General features: G+C 27.8%; 1 protein-coding gene across 1 annotated transcript in view; it reads right to left on the reverse strand.

Annotated features, from left to right (window-relative positions):
- The window catches only part of Sick (sickie), a 163,995-nt gene extending 149,714 nt beyond the window's left edge, over nucleotides 1-14,281 (reverse strand). Inside the window, exons 1-2 of the mRNA XM_083091298.1 lie at nucleotides 13,893-14,281; nucleotides 130-227 (exon numbers count right to left, since the gene is read on the reverse strand). Coding sequence (XP_082947424.1) covers nucleotides 130-195 — 66 coding nt within the window. The 5' untranslated portion in view covers nucleotides 196-227; nucleotides 13,893-14,281. The remainder of the gene's footprint in view (nucleotides 1-129; nucleotides 228-13,892) is intronic.
- Nucleotides 14,282-14,288: the final 7 nt, after the last annotated feature.

Consider the following 14,288-nt stretch of genomic DNA (forward strand, 5'->3'; position numbering starts at 1 on the left):
TTTGAAGGAGATATATTGTAATTCTTATAAAATATTTAAATATTATTTTTAAATATAATGAGTTTGTCATTATTTATTTTGTCTTTAATGTCTAGATAATTACTAATAAAGAACTCGATAAAGACTTACCTTGACGGTCTCCTGAGGGGAGTACCTCGCAGATCGCTGGGTTGGAGCCTGGGCCTGCAGGCTCATCGCTGTACCATCACTGCGAGACAGCCTATATGCTGGAACAACAATAATACATAGAATAGTTATTAATATAGGTTATTATTTTCTAATTTTTATATAATATGTAATATTAAAAATAATATTCACAAAGATTAACGAAATCAGATATAAAATCAAATTAATTGATCCTGTTTTCAAAAATAAACGTATATGTTTTTACATTATTATATTATTATCAATACTGTTTTATAGACATATTTAATTATACTTATATTTAATTATAAAATTATGAGAGAAATAAATATTTTCTTGAAATAAAATAAATAATATTATTTTTTTTTGTTCTCTTTCATTGCTACTTATTTCGAGATTCAGTATTTTCGATTAGTAAATAGCTTTTTGAAGAATTTTCGCGATTGTTTCAGGATGCCGATATCTTGGACCGAGAATTGCGCGTAGTGACGAGAAGCAGCGGGATGGAGGCCTCCTGGTTGGCTGCTGGTTGGCCTGTCAATACGAAGAGGTACGTGACCCAGGTACCAAATGACATATCCGGTCGGAGGGAGGATGACGGTAGTTCTCTACTCTGCCCGCTCTTTCCATCCTTCGATCTCTCTTTCAAGATTCACCCCCGTTTCCCGCTGACGTTTTTCCAAGGAAACGCATGTGTACGCGAGCCGCTAAAGCTATTTTCCTTCTTGGTTGTCGAGAGAAAATTTTCCTTTTTTATCCTCTTTCATCATCCACAAATACGGAGTTACTATATTTACAATATATATAAATTTCAGAAAAATTAAGAAAACTTATGCGAAAAAGTCATTATTGTGCATTACTATATGTGTGCGTAAAGCAAATATTTTTTAAAATTTAGAAAATATAATTATATGCAAATTTTTCTCTTTAAATTAAATTTCATTTCTTAATTGATAAAGGAACATTTAAAAGAACTTTAAAGTAAAAAAGTTTCTTTAAATCAAAATTTAATTAGAATAAATAAAAATTGTATACGCGAATAAAAAGAGATTAGCTCGTGGATAAAAAAGTTAAATAGTATATTTATATGTATGTATGTATGTATGTATATGTATATGTATATATAATTTTCTTTAGATTGTAAAATTCAACATAGTTTTTTAGTATTTATTCTTGTAAATTACACGAATAAGTTTCCGATATTATCATGGAACGAAAATCAGAGAAAAGGGAAGAAATTGAGGAAAGCCAGAGGGAAAAGTTGATAGGAAGTGGGAGGAAAGCTAATCGGGCGAAAAGCATGATTAATCACAGAGAATTCATCGTGATTAACGATGCACGCGAATTGTCCCTGCTGGCTGTGAGCATAAACACCGTTAATGCGCGACAAATGGACATACGGTACTCACGTATAGTTCCGGATCATCCACGATTACGATTGTTCTCGTATCCGTTCGCTATTACGGTTGATACAGTATTCTACGACCTTCAAACTTCAAAAATACATAATTGAAAATTTCAATTTTCGCTTGTGTATTAAAACGTTGTTTAAAAATACAAATTTTTATTCTGTAATTAAATTTGTATTCAAAGAGAGAAATTTCTTTATTTTTTGTAAAATAGTTTTCTTATATATTTTATTGAGAGAAAATCTTACTATAATTTTAAATCACGAAAGAATAGAGAGATTCTTTATTAGACGCAAAATAGATATTTATTAATGTAAAAAAAATGTAAAATATTCTTTAAATTTTAAAATAAATTAGGGATTATATATATATATATATATATATATATATATATATATATATGTATATATACACACACACTCAGTATTATCATTATAAAATTTATTTTAGTTTTGTAATATTTCTTTCCAGTCAAAATTCTCTATTTGATAAAATATAATTACACGTTTATTTCAATTATATTTGAAACGCATAAAAATATATGAATTATTTTCCAATATATTTAAATTTTTTTGTATACAGAGAGAACATTTAAGAAAAATTTTCTCGCGCAAGTATTTAATTATGAAATTTATATAATGTCATATTTCAATAGTGAAAATAATCATACTTAAAAAAGAAAAGTATCTATCTTTCTATCCTAGTATTTCTATTCCTAAAATTTGGTCCTGTATTTTTCTCTGTAGCAAATTAATAAATTTAGTTAAATTACGTTTCACTGAAATCTTCCATGTTTAATTCTCTAAAAGTTCTTTATCATTTCCACTGTCTTATCACTTCCAGACAGAGTCATTTCCCTTTCGTGCTAATTATTCTTTGTCTATTGCAGGTCGATGTAATCATGTATCTAATTAGCAATGTTACTACAGGAAAGAGAAAGAGAAATGAGTGTGTGAGAGAGAAAGAGAGAGAGAGAATTGAGAATAGGAATAGGATTTGTCGCGACCCTCCGATGTATCAGTACAGTTTGCTCCTCTAATACGTACTCGCTTGCCTTGTGACAGTGATCGAAAACCGTGATGTTATCTTCGCAGCTCGATAACGACCACCGGAAGTATCGCTTTAATCATTACATCCGACTAGTTCCCCCAGCTTCATTTCTCATTCTCGCGAAATCGAAAATATCAGTTATACGGATTGTGCAATATATGAATCGTGCAATATATGAATTATTTTAATAGAATTTTTATATTTTTAAAATAACTTGTTAATTTGTAATTGTAATTTTTAAAATATACAATATGTTTAAATAAGACTACTATGATAGTTGAGACAGTTATTACGCGTTTTTATAACATGTATATAAATATTGTAATACATAAAGTTTTTGCAGAGAAAAGAAAATATAATAAAAATTATTAGTTTTTTTAATCATTATTTTAATCATTATTAACAAGTTTTACAGCAATTCTTACATACAAATTCTCACGACTTGTTCCATGGCTTAATGAATATTAAAATAGACGAGCTGTGAGAATTGAAAGCTTCATCTCGATAACTCGCTCTTTGTATACGGCAAAATTAATATTGCTGTTCTTCGTAATAAAATATCTTGTAACAAGAGATTAAATATTTTCCACCCTTAAATATGTTTGTAAAATAAAGTATCATGTGTTGAAAGAAATAAAGGGTATATATTAAGGAGGACACTCTCTCTCTTTCTCTCCCCCCCTCTCTTTCTCTCTCTCTCTCGCTCTCTTTTTTCTATCAGTCTTATATCTGACATCAATTTTTACAATGCTATATGCTTAAACAATGCTATATGCTCGCTGCACAAACTTATGACTTTTCAACTTCAATTCTTTCGTTTAAATAAATCCGAGCAATTGTTAGAAAATCTGAAAAGAGAATTTACAGAGACAAAATTTTCTATAAAATCGTTTATAAACTATGGTATGCTAATAAGAAGAAGACGTTTTCTTATTCTGTTCCTTCTGCTTCTTTAAGAAGGCTCTTCATCCTTCTGTGGAAAGCACGTAATGCAAAACGCGCGTTAATTTTGCCGGCCTAAATAAAGCGGAGAGAAATATAGAGAGAGAAATGAGAGAGAGGAAAAGGAAAGGGAAGAGGAGGAAGAGGAGGAGGAGGCACCATAAGGTCTGGAGGACCCCTTATGCTATCGATCTGTCCCTACCTCAGCGACAATACTACGCACCGTGGCACACCGTGTGCTCTCTACCCCATGAAACTCCATATTGTTCGCACTCGTTCGCGCGTATATAAATATCGAGGTGTAGTATATCGTGTTTGCGTTCAAGGTGTGTATGCTTAGGACTTTTAAACGATATCTTGAAACTTCGGTTCTATAATAATAAATATGTTTAATAATTTCCATTTGTAATATTAAAAACAAGTATCAAAATATTGACGCATCGTTTCTAAGAAAAGGTAAATAATAAATTTTCCAAAATTAAATAATATTTCAAATTATCTCTGAAAGATTTGATATTGGCAAGTTTATTTAATTTTTATTATACCTAAAATTTATTTTTATTCTAATGTAATTCATTTTTAATCTCTATTCTTTCAAAAATTTTTAGTATATTAATCTTATAAAATTTAAATTTTTCGACATATTTAAATTAAAAAAATAAACAATGATTATCTAAAAAAAATTTGTTATCTCTCTGTAAGTTCTTGCTATTTATAACTATATAATTCTCAGTTATAATAAAAAAATTTGTTGTTCTTATTTTTAAAAACATGAATTTTTTAAGTTCTCATAATGTTATGTTTTATTATATAAAATATTTTAATTTATACATGTCTATAAAATGAAATACATTTGCCAATATTAAACATTTTAGAAAAAATTTGAGAAAAATATTGTTTAATTTTGGGAAATTTGTTACCTATCTTTTCTCAGAAACGAAGCATCAATACTTCGACATTTTCTTTAATATAATAGAAAACATTGATTTCAATAATTTTTCTGCTAGTATACAAAAAAACGAAAGTAATAAAAATTTAATTGAATTCTTGAGTTAAATGGTGAGACAAATAAAATTACGTCATGAGAAGACACTTCACGCGAATTTTAAAGGTAAGATATAAAATTTTTCTGAAAGATTGATAAAAAATTTTTTGAAAAGAGAAAGAGAGAGAAAGAGAAATTCCCTAAAGAATATTCCCTAAAATTAAAAACAATTATTAAATAAACAATAAATCATAAATAGTATATAATAATCACGTGCATCTATTAAATACTTAAATTATTTATTTTTTATTTTAACTTACATGCGAAATTTATTTGATATTGTAGTAATATTCACAGAATGCGATAGTTTATTAAGTATCATATTGTTACTAGGAATTAAAAAAATAATTTCAAGTTAAAGATTTATATTTCTTTTTAAAATAAGTCCTCTCAACAATATAAATCTTTATTACGATTAAAAAAAGAACTAAATTTTCCCTCTTTCCTGAAAAAGATACAAATCACAAGGTCAAATCTTTGTTTATCGGCGTATATCGGCTTAAAACCAGAAGAGAATTCTCATATATTCCTCTCCTCTCCTTTTCTTGCTCTCGCCCTTTCTGTCTCGCATAATCCGCTAGAATATGTTTGCTATGAGGATAACCAGCGTGTGAAAAAAAGAAAACTGTGCACTGTATCGAGAGATCAAAAGTTATTTTCACATTGCCAGGATAAAAAGTTCACAGAGAAAATTAACTTTTGCCAGAGCTGTGAATCTGCACGTCTCGATTTTCGCCCCTCTGACGTAGATATATAATATTCCATTTTTCATAGCACCAAACAAAAAAAAGAAAATAAAGAGAGAGGAGAAGAAAAAAGAAAAACGTATTCTAAAAGAAATACAAAAGAATAAATACGCTTGCGTATACAATATTAAATATTTTAGAAACTATTAATTATAAAAATTAAGAATTTATTTAATATTTTTATTAATTATTTAATTTAAATAAGTATATGATGTAAAAAAAATAGAAACATTAATTTTTAACATATTGATTCAAATATCACCAGAATAAAACGTTTGTAACATGAAAAAATATATATAAAATGAAAGAAATTAGAATTAACAGACAAAAATATTACAACGAGAAAGCCATAACGTATTTAAAATTTAGTCAATATATGTTTATAAATACTTTGATATTATTAAAAATGACTTTACATATATAATTTTATAATATATATTAACAATTCTCACTCACTCTCTCTCTCTCTCTCTATATATATATATATATATATATATATATATATATATATACACATAACCTTATTTACATTATTTATTGTGCAGATAAAATGTCACACGTATGCGTAGATATTAAATACATGTACGCATATATACGTGTCTTGTCTTTTATTGACAGTAACATTAAACAAAAATAACAGAAAAATGAAAAAAAAAGAGAGAGAGAAAACAAGCGTGGAAAAGAAAGAAAAGTAAAAACCTTCAAAGTAGACGAAAAAGACAGTATTACAGAATGAGGAGATATCTGGAAAAGGTAACGGATAGGTAAAGAAAGAGAAAGAAGGAGAGAGAGAGAAAAGAAGAGCAGGGGATGCTCTGAGAAAGATTAATATCTCTATCAGAGAAGTTCAGCGTAGCAGACCATTTATCTACGTAGGACCATACCGAGAGTAGCCGTCCCAATCTCGTCCTATACTTCCTTTCCCTGCTTGCAGGAATGTTCACTCGCAGAATCTCGGAGTTTATTTAACCGTCGGCGACCTTCGAGAGGGTAGTGGAATCAGTGTATCGAGAGAGCGATGTGAAAATAAAAAGAAAAAAAAAGAGAAAATGAGAAAAAGAGAATTAAATCCGCGCGAGCCGGATGTCGCTTTCTCCCTTTCCACTCGGTGGGGAAATTTGATTTGACACCCTTTAGCTTTCATTCCTCCGATCTCCCAATGGTTTACGAAACAGAGCTCACTAATGAATTTCGTCAGACTATCTCCTCTCCCATTCTGTTTTAGTCGATCTCGTTTTCGATCTAGCATAGAGTACGCACTTACATGATGATTCGATCGTTCTAATGAAGGGAACGGAAAGACTAATTGCGATTGAAAACTCTGAAAATTCTTTCAGAATTAATGATACTTCTCTCTAGCACGGTATAATGCGCGAGAAGAAAAGTTGTGTATATTTGTGCATTTGACTGATTGTGAGTTTAATGATCAGATATTTTAATCATCAAATATTATTTTGAAAATATAATCGTCTAGCGTCTAACAAAGTGACCGATAAATAACACTGTTATGAATTAGTTATTAATAATTAATAATAATAAAATTAATAAATGTATGTAAATCATAATATAGCAATTAATTATAATATTAATTTTCAACTCATTATTCAACTCAATTAATTGTGTATATTATGTGAATTTCTCTCTCTCTCTCTCTCTTTTTCTCTCTCTTTCTTCTTATTTGTTTGAATTTTATATCTCTAATTAGATTTTTATATATTAATAATTTTATTTGATATTTTCTTACAAACTGTAAATATTCTAATTGCATATATTTTTCTCACCACACCTATAATTTTTCTAATTTCTAATTGAAATAAATAGCTATTTTAATTGAAAAAATTTGACATAAACCATTATAATGACTGGAATCATACATATGTGTGGAATCATCACTTGCCAGTCATTTATATGTACAGTCGTAACACGCGTGAAACTTATGAAATAAATAAGCGGCGGTTAATAGCCGGTTAATAGCAAATGATAGTATTCTTTATTTAAAAGATACGATCATTAATAACTCGACTGTATAACAAGAGAAAACTACTAGTCGTTTCATCTTGCGTTGATTTAAAAGCCGAGTCTGCACTGTTGATTCCTTTCAGATGTCAAAATTTCTCTGAAACACCGTGTTTTCGATATCTATCGATACATATCTTATTTTGCATGTGAAATGATATTGTTAATCAATATGAATTTTACATAATAAACATTAACAATAAATTTTATCCAATAAATATCCCAATTTTGAACAGAAGCAACTATATGTATCTCTTTAATTTTATAAGAAGTTTATTTTATGAGATTTTATTTAAAAAAAAGGACTCAAATAATTTAAATATTGCATAAAAATAACATATTATTTTTTATACTAATTGTTAAAAAATTTATAATATATAACATTATTTGTTTAAATTATTAAAAATTATATAAATAAAAAAAGTTTGTAAAACTTTTGTATTCGAAATGAGATTATGAGATTTTAAATGTATGCTTATATCAAGTATAAAAGGCAAGACAAAATAATGGCTTTTACCAAAAGACTTATTATTAGTCTCAGAATTCTACGCTACATTAATGGGACTTGTCTGACATCGGACTATTGTGCAATGGTACCTACTGTGCATCTTGTAGATATCTTTATCGTTTTATGTGTCCCGTAAAGTGCCAGTAATGTGCTCGTGTATCTTTGACACGAGAGGGAGGAAAAGCATGTGGTCACTATTGTTTATACGTTCCATTAGATATACCGTTATCATCGATCTTCAATGGAATAAGGACTGCTCACATGATGTTTTATGTTTGAAGTGTTTTTCATAATATTTTATTAACATGCTGAAAGATTTATATACAACAGTATTTTTATACATTAACTTTTTTATACATTAACTTGAAATAACTGCATCTCTTTCCCTCTCTCTCTTTATTGTCATTAAATATTAAATATTTCAAACACAAAAATATAATTTTAAGATATAAATTATAATACTATTAGTATATTACATATGCACATTAGTATATACACATGCAGATATATATACACTGTAAGTGATATTTATTTATTCTTAATGATTATGGAGTATAACATTCAAAAAGAGAAGACATCTAACTTAATTTAATTTTTTTTCAAATTGTTTAATTATAATACATTAATTTTTATTTTATTTTTTATTCCAACTTCAATTTTAATTTATAAAGCGCGCAATAAATTGTTCTACATAACTCTTTCATTATCACTTAATATCATTTTTTGGTAAAATTTCCTAATTTTCTTTAAAAAGATATTCACAAACTTTAAAAAATTGTAAAGAAAATTAAAAAAAAAATCTGAACCTGAAATTAAAAACAAAATTAGAATTAAAATTAAGTATCCTAATGTATATCCTAAATTTTATTTTACATAATAATTCTACGCACAAACATATATACACATTCATATTATGTCATCTTAACGCGTCATGAGAAGTAAAAAATTGATTTACCTTGTTTAATAAATTTTCAAAACTGCCACGATGACTGAAAGACATTCAAAAAAGAGGCTCAAAACATGATAGTAATGGCATTAGAGTACTGTTGATCAATGACAATGGAGCTATCCATCAAAATGACTCTCGTATAAATAGAAAAAAACGACAATAATTCCAGAATTGAAAAATCAATATCTTCGATTTACTATGTTATTTAGAAAAAAATACATATTTTGTTAATTTGAATTTTTTTGCTTACATCAATCCATATCAATATTTGCTGTGATAATATCATATTAATCTTTTATATCATTTATTTCAATTTTTATTATATATAAAAAAACAAATATTCTAAAAAAATTATTAAGTGCTACTTTCTCTTTTTGCAGACTTCTAATGATTAATAGATTAAATTTTTATAAATAATTTAATTTCTTATTAAATTAAAAAATTTATTTGATATTAATTCAAAAATTATTTAATCTCTATTAAGATTTATTATTTTATTTTTATTATTATATATTATTTGTGCACGATAAAATTAATGTCTTCCTATACTAAATAATACCAACTTTATGTATATCAGCAATATAAGCGTTATTGTAACTGTCATTTTTTATTTAAAAAAAAAATCTTATTCAAGATATTATATATAATCCATTCTCTAAACTAACTAATTATAATTGCTCTAATATTTATATTCGAAAACTTTCTTTTGGGTATTATAAAACGAGAGAAAAAATGATAGGAAGGAAACGTATATATAGTTACAGGGGAATGATTATGATCAGGATAAGATGTTATGACCTTTGGCTGATCTCACAATTCATGCTACGTGAGTCCCGTTAGTCCTATATAACGCCTAGGGATGTTCAACACATTCACGGGAACGTGCACCACCGATGGCACATTTCCGTGACGCGTTTATCGATCTTAATTTCTTTCTATTAAATTTTTTTGAGTTTAGTTTATTAATTTATAAGGTGCCTTATATATGCGGAATCATGCAGTTTTTCCGTGAGAAAGCTATATTAAAATTCTGTTGATGTAAAAATATCATTATCATCTTCAAAAATAAAAATATTCAATGTCGTAAAAAAATTAACATATTATTAAAACCGCGATAAAAAGTTGAAGTAACTCGCAAGCCCAAATCCAAGTCCAAGTCGCAAGTCTAAATCAAGTTGGATTTCATTTTATCCCGATTATAACTAATAGATGAAAAATTTAACCGTTAAAAATTAACAGCGAGTCATATATGTATATAGATGAAATATCTTGTGTACAAGGCCGTAAACGATAAGGAAGCAATATTGTTATAGTCGGCAATATTGTTATCATCTTTAACAGCAGAAAAATATTTGCGCAGCGCGGCAATTAGCATATGTATTTATGCATATTAGCAGGTACTTTGCTAAACGTTAGCGATAAATCCAAATTTGTTTTAAAGTTAAGTTTTTTTAAATATTTTTTAAAGTTACATAACATTTTCACAAAAGAAGAAAGTTATCTAAATAGTAAGATTATATTAAATAAATTAATGAATAAAAAACTTAATCACAAAATTAAAATTAACGAATAACTTAATGTTCTTAAAATATGAAGAGAGAGTTATAAAAATGTACAATAAGCATAGAAAAAAAATTTTTTTAAATTATATTTAATAATTTTATGTTAATCAGTTTCCATTGAATTATATGAATTACGTTTAATTTATATATTTATAAATTTTCTGTTCCTTTTTTATAATTTTAATATTTAAAATTGAATAAATTTGAAATATTAATATTTTTATATATAACATTAATAATAAGATTAATACTTTATATACATATAACATTAATAAGAATATCATTATAATAAAATAATAATATTTTTATTTTAATATTTATATTAATAATATTTTATTTAGCTTTTAATTTTAATGGTTTATGAATATTTTCAATTAACCTTAATTGAATTATACGTTTCCTATAAAGCTTATATAATATGATACGAATTAAATAGTTTCGTGTTTCGTGTAATCAGTGTCGAGCTTGTGTCACGCAATGTTTTCTATTACTACGATCGCCAAGTACTTCGTCTAACAAAACGTGTGATTAATGATTCCCGAAGAATAAGGGTTGCCTTCTCTCTTGTTTCGTCAAACATGCGGGACAATTAATAACACACCGATTGACTTAATGATTCTTAATCGACAGAACAGAAAAATTATTAATAAAAAGGGTGAAAAATGTCGACAAAAAAAAATAAGAAAATGTATTTTCTCTTATTAATTAATTCGTTTTAATTTCTCGTGTTAATTAATTTAACTAAATCATTGTACATTGCATATCAATTTTATGGTGCGCAAATATATTTCAGATTTTATGTATATAGAATTCTATTTTCTATTAATATTTTAAATAAATTTAATATTAATTTATGCAAAATTTAGTAGTTTAATTTTATTTCGGGCAAATTGAGAACACACATAGAATTCTATTATGCGACATGTTTTTTTGTCATATTTTATCAGGGAATTTACTAAATTAAATATTTTTCCAAAAGACTATAGAAAAAAGAAAAAAATTAATTTCCAACAACAAATTAAATTCGCGCAATACGCTCGACACTCGGGCTCAGATATACGCGCTTATGTAGATATACATATTATTATGTAACCGCGCGCAATACCAAAAGCATATCGTAACCAGAAATTGCCAAATTTGGCACTGATCTTCTCAGTTAATTGAGTCACAAAAAGATGATATAAAAGTATGCTTATTTTTTAGCAATATGAAAAAATAAATTGTGAGATATACTATGGATATTTTTCTGACAAAATCATACGAATACGCATTTTAGCAATTTTATATATATATTTCCTTTTTCCAATTTTCATAAAATTTTACAGACATGTAGTAGTACTAAATTACTAAATGTAGTCGAATATTGTTAATTTAATAAATATTGTTTAAATATTGTTTATTTAGTCATATAACTAAAATTTGAATATCTCGGAAACTAGACGTCTTTCATATATTTACACTTATGGCGTTCGACTACATTTAGCGAGTACTACATATCTGTCAAATTTAACTGAAATCGGAGCAAGGTAGTATATGGAAGTCTCACCATTTATATAATTTAATAATCAAAAATTTATACATATATGTATATCTAAAAACTGTACATAAACAGTGTGAAATAAATTTAGAAAGAATATTTCGATAAATTTTCATGAACACGTGCAAACACGTAAATATTTCTAGAAATTAAGAAATTTTCATAAAAACCTTATGACACAAATATTTCAATAATTTTAAACGTTTACTTCGATATTAAAATATCTCTAAGTCGATTAAAATAGAGAGAAAAGCACAATTTTTAAAACATTTTAATTCATAATTTTATTTGCATATAAAATATGTTTGATGACTTTTTTAAACGATCGTTGTAAAAACTAAAAGAGCTCATTGATCGTGACAAGCGAGAGTTAAATCCACAAAATTAATATAAAATTGCATTATAGCATTTCGAAAGAAGAGAAACGTTGCAACGCAATGATCGCAAAACAATCATTAGCGGTTTGAACGCAAAGTCTAGCGACACGATGCACGTAAATACATCACAGAAATACCGTTACGCTCCGGTAATAATTGCGCCAGGTGTTCTGATGTAACGAATAATTTTGACTGTGAAATTTGTAATACACGCAAAGTCAATTGTAATCATTATTTTTATAGTTTTCATCTTTCGCAAGTAACATTGTCTCTGCGAAAACATTCAATAGCAATCATTATATCAATTCTTTTCCTCAAAAACTATTATATGATTTCCACGTAATATATAACGTAAAATGTTATTTTGTCATAATCCTAATATAACAACGATTGTCTTTAAATTCTTTTATATTACAAAACTTATTTGCGAATAGAGACAAATTTTTATTTCTTAAAAAAAGTCTCGATTACGCGCACACAAAGTTTATTTTTGTAATTAGTTCAAAAAAAATTTATCCGCAAAAATTATAAAATTTTTTCTCTTAATTCTTTTTTTATTTTAATATAATTATAATTCTATTGTGAATAAAGATTTATAAAATAGATATTTTCTCGCCGTATATATTAAATATGAAAAAAAAAGAAAAAACAATATTATATTTTTATCGCCCGATCTATGAGAGTAAATTATGCGCAAATTTGATAAATACAAATAATGCGATGTACACATCACGACGAGTTAATATTTGAACATGATAAATTGCCATTTTCGCGCGCGAGATACTGTGCATTAGCCAAAGTATATAGTTTCTTGTCCAAGTAACAGATAGCGATATGATGTCGAAATATGGGCACAAACAATGCGTATAATGAAAGAATAACTCTTCTTGTTGTCGATTATGGCGATATATATTATTATAAAAATATACCGAAGCATCCTCTACGCACATGTACACATAACAAAAAGTGGAATTTTAGAATTTTGAAAAGATTATAATTGTAATAAACTTGAGAAATATTATTAATAAATAATGCATCGTCTTTCAATCGGATGTCGTATAATTGCATTTTAATTATAATATTTATTATACATGTATATGTATAGATTTTTAAGTTTTAATAATTATATTAATAATTGTATTATAATGCGCGCATATTGAATATGTTTAAAATAAAATAAAGCTATACACACGCGCATGCGCAAATAAATGATATATATACTGGTAAATAATAGACGATTTTTGGCGTGCTTTTGGTATAGCAACCAATGTGTACCAGAATGTCTTACACATTGATAAAACATATATACGTACATATATTTTATCGATGTGTAAGACACTCTGGTACACATTGGTTGTTATACCAGAAGGACGCCAAAAATCGCCTAATATCGTACATTTCAGATTTCGATCAACGATCTCGCGCGCGCGCATTTTCAACAGCAAATGCACGATTTACGATATTTTGTGCCACATGTTAATCAAGTGGATAAACTACTTGAAAAGACTCTCGCAATTTCATTACATTATATACATATATAATAACAATATTATACATAATTGAAAATCAATCGATTGCTAAAGTTGCAATCTTCAAGTAAAACTCACCTGATCCAAACGCTACGCCGCGCTCGATCCTGCCCCCTGTACGTCGTTGATACGTCGTATCCCACGGTTCTTGTCGGACAGAAATACACTCTTACGGATATGTTTCGAGAGAAATAATTCGCGCACTCGATATGTAAACGAATTCGGGACGGATTCACGCGCCGCGACATATCAACCAACAGGGACGAGCGGCAAACGTTGACTGCGCCTGACCGTGTAAATTCGTAAGACACGCCGTAGCGCGAGAACGGGAACGGACAGGTGGGGTGTAGGTGTAGGTGGGGTGTAGGTGGAGGTGGAGGTGGAACGCGCACGCGCGGCCGCGCAATCGAAATTGCCCGCGACTCGCGACGCGTTTGAATCGCGGCGCCCGATATTTTTTCTCGCATACACGTC

The sequence above is a fragment of the Camponotus vicinus genome, unplaced genomic scaffold (genome assembly GCF_025532165.1).
Source record: "Camponotus vicinus isolate PSW18456_S1 unplaced genomic scaffold, iyCamVici1.0 SCAF_1, whole genome shotgun sequence".
Classification (NCBI taxonomy): domain Eukaryota; kingdom Metazoa; phylum Arthropoda; class Insecta; order Hymenoptera; family Formicidae; genus Camponotus; species Camponotus vicinus.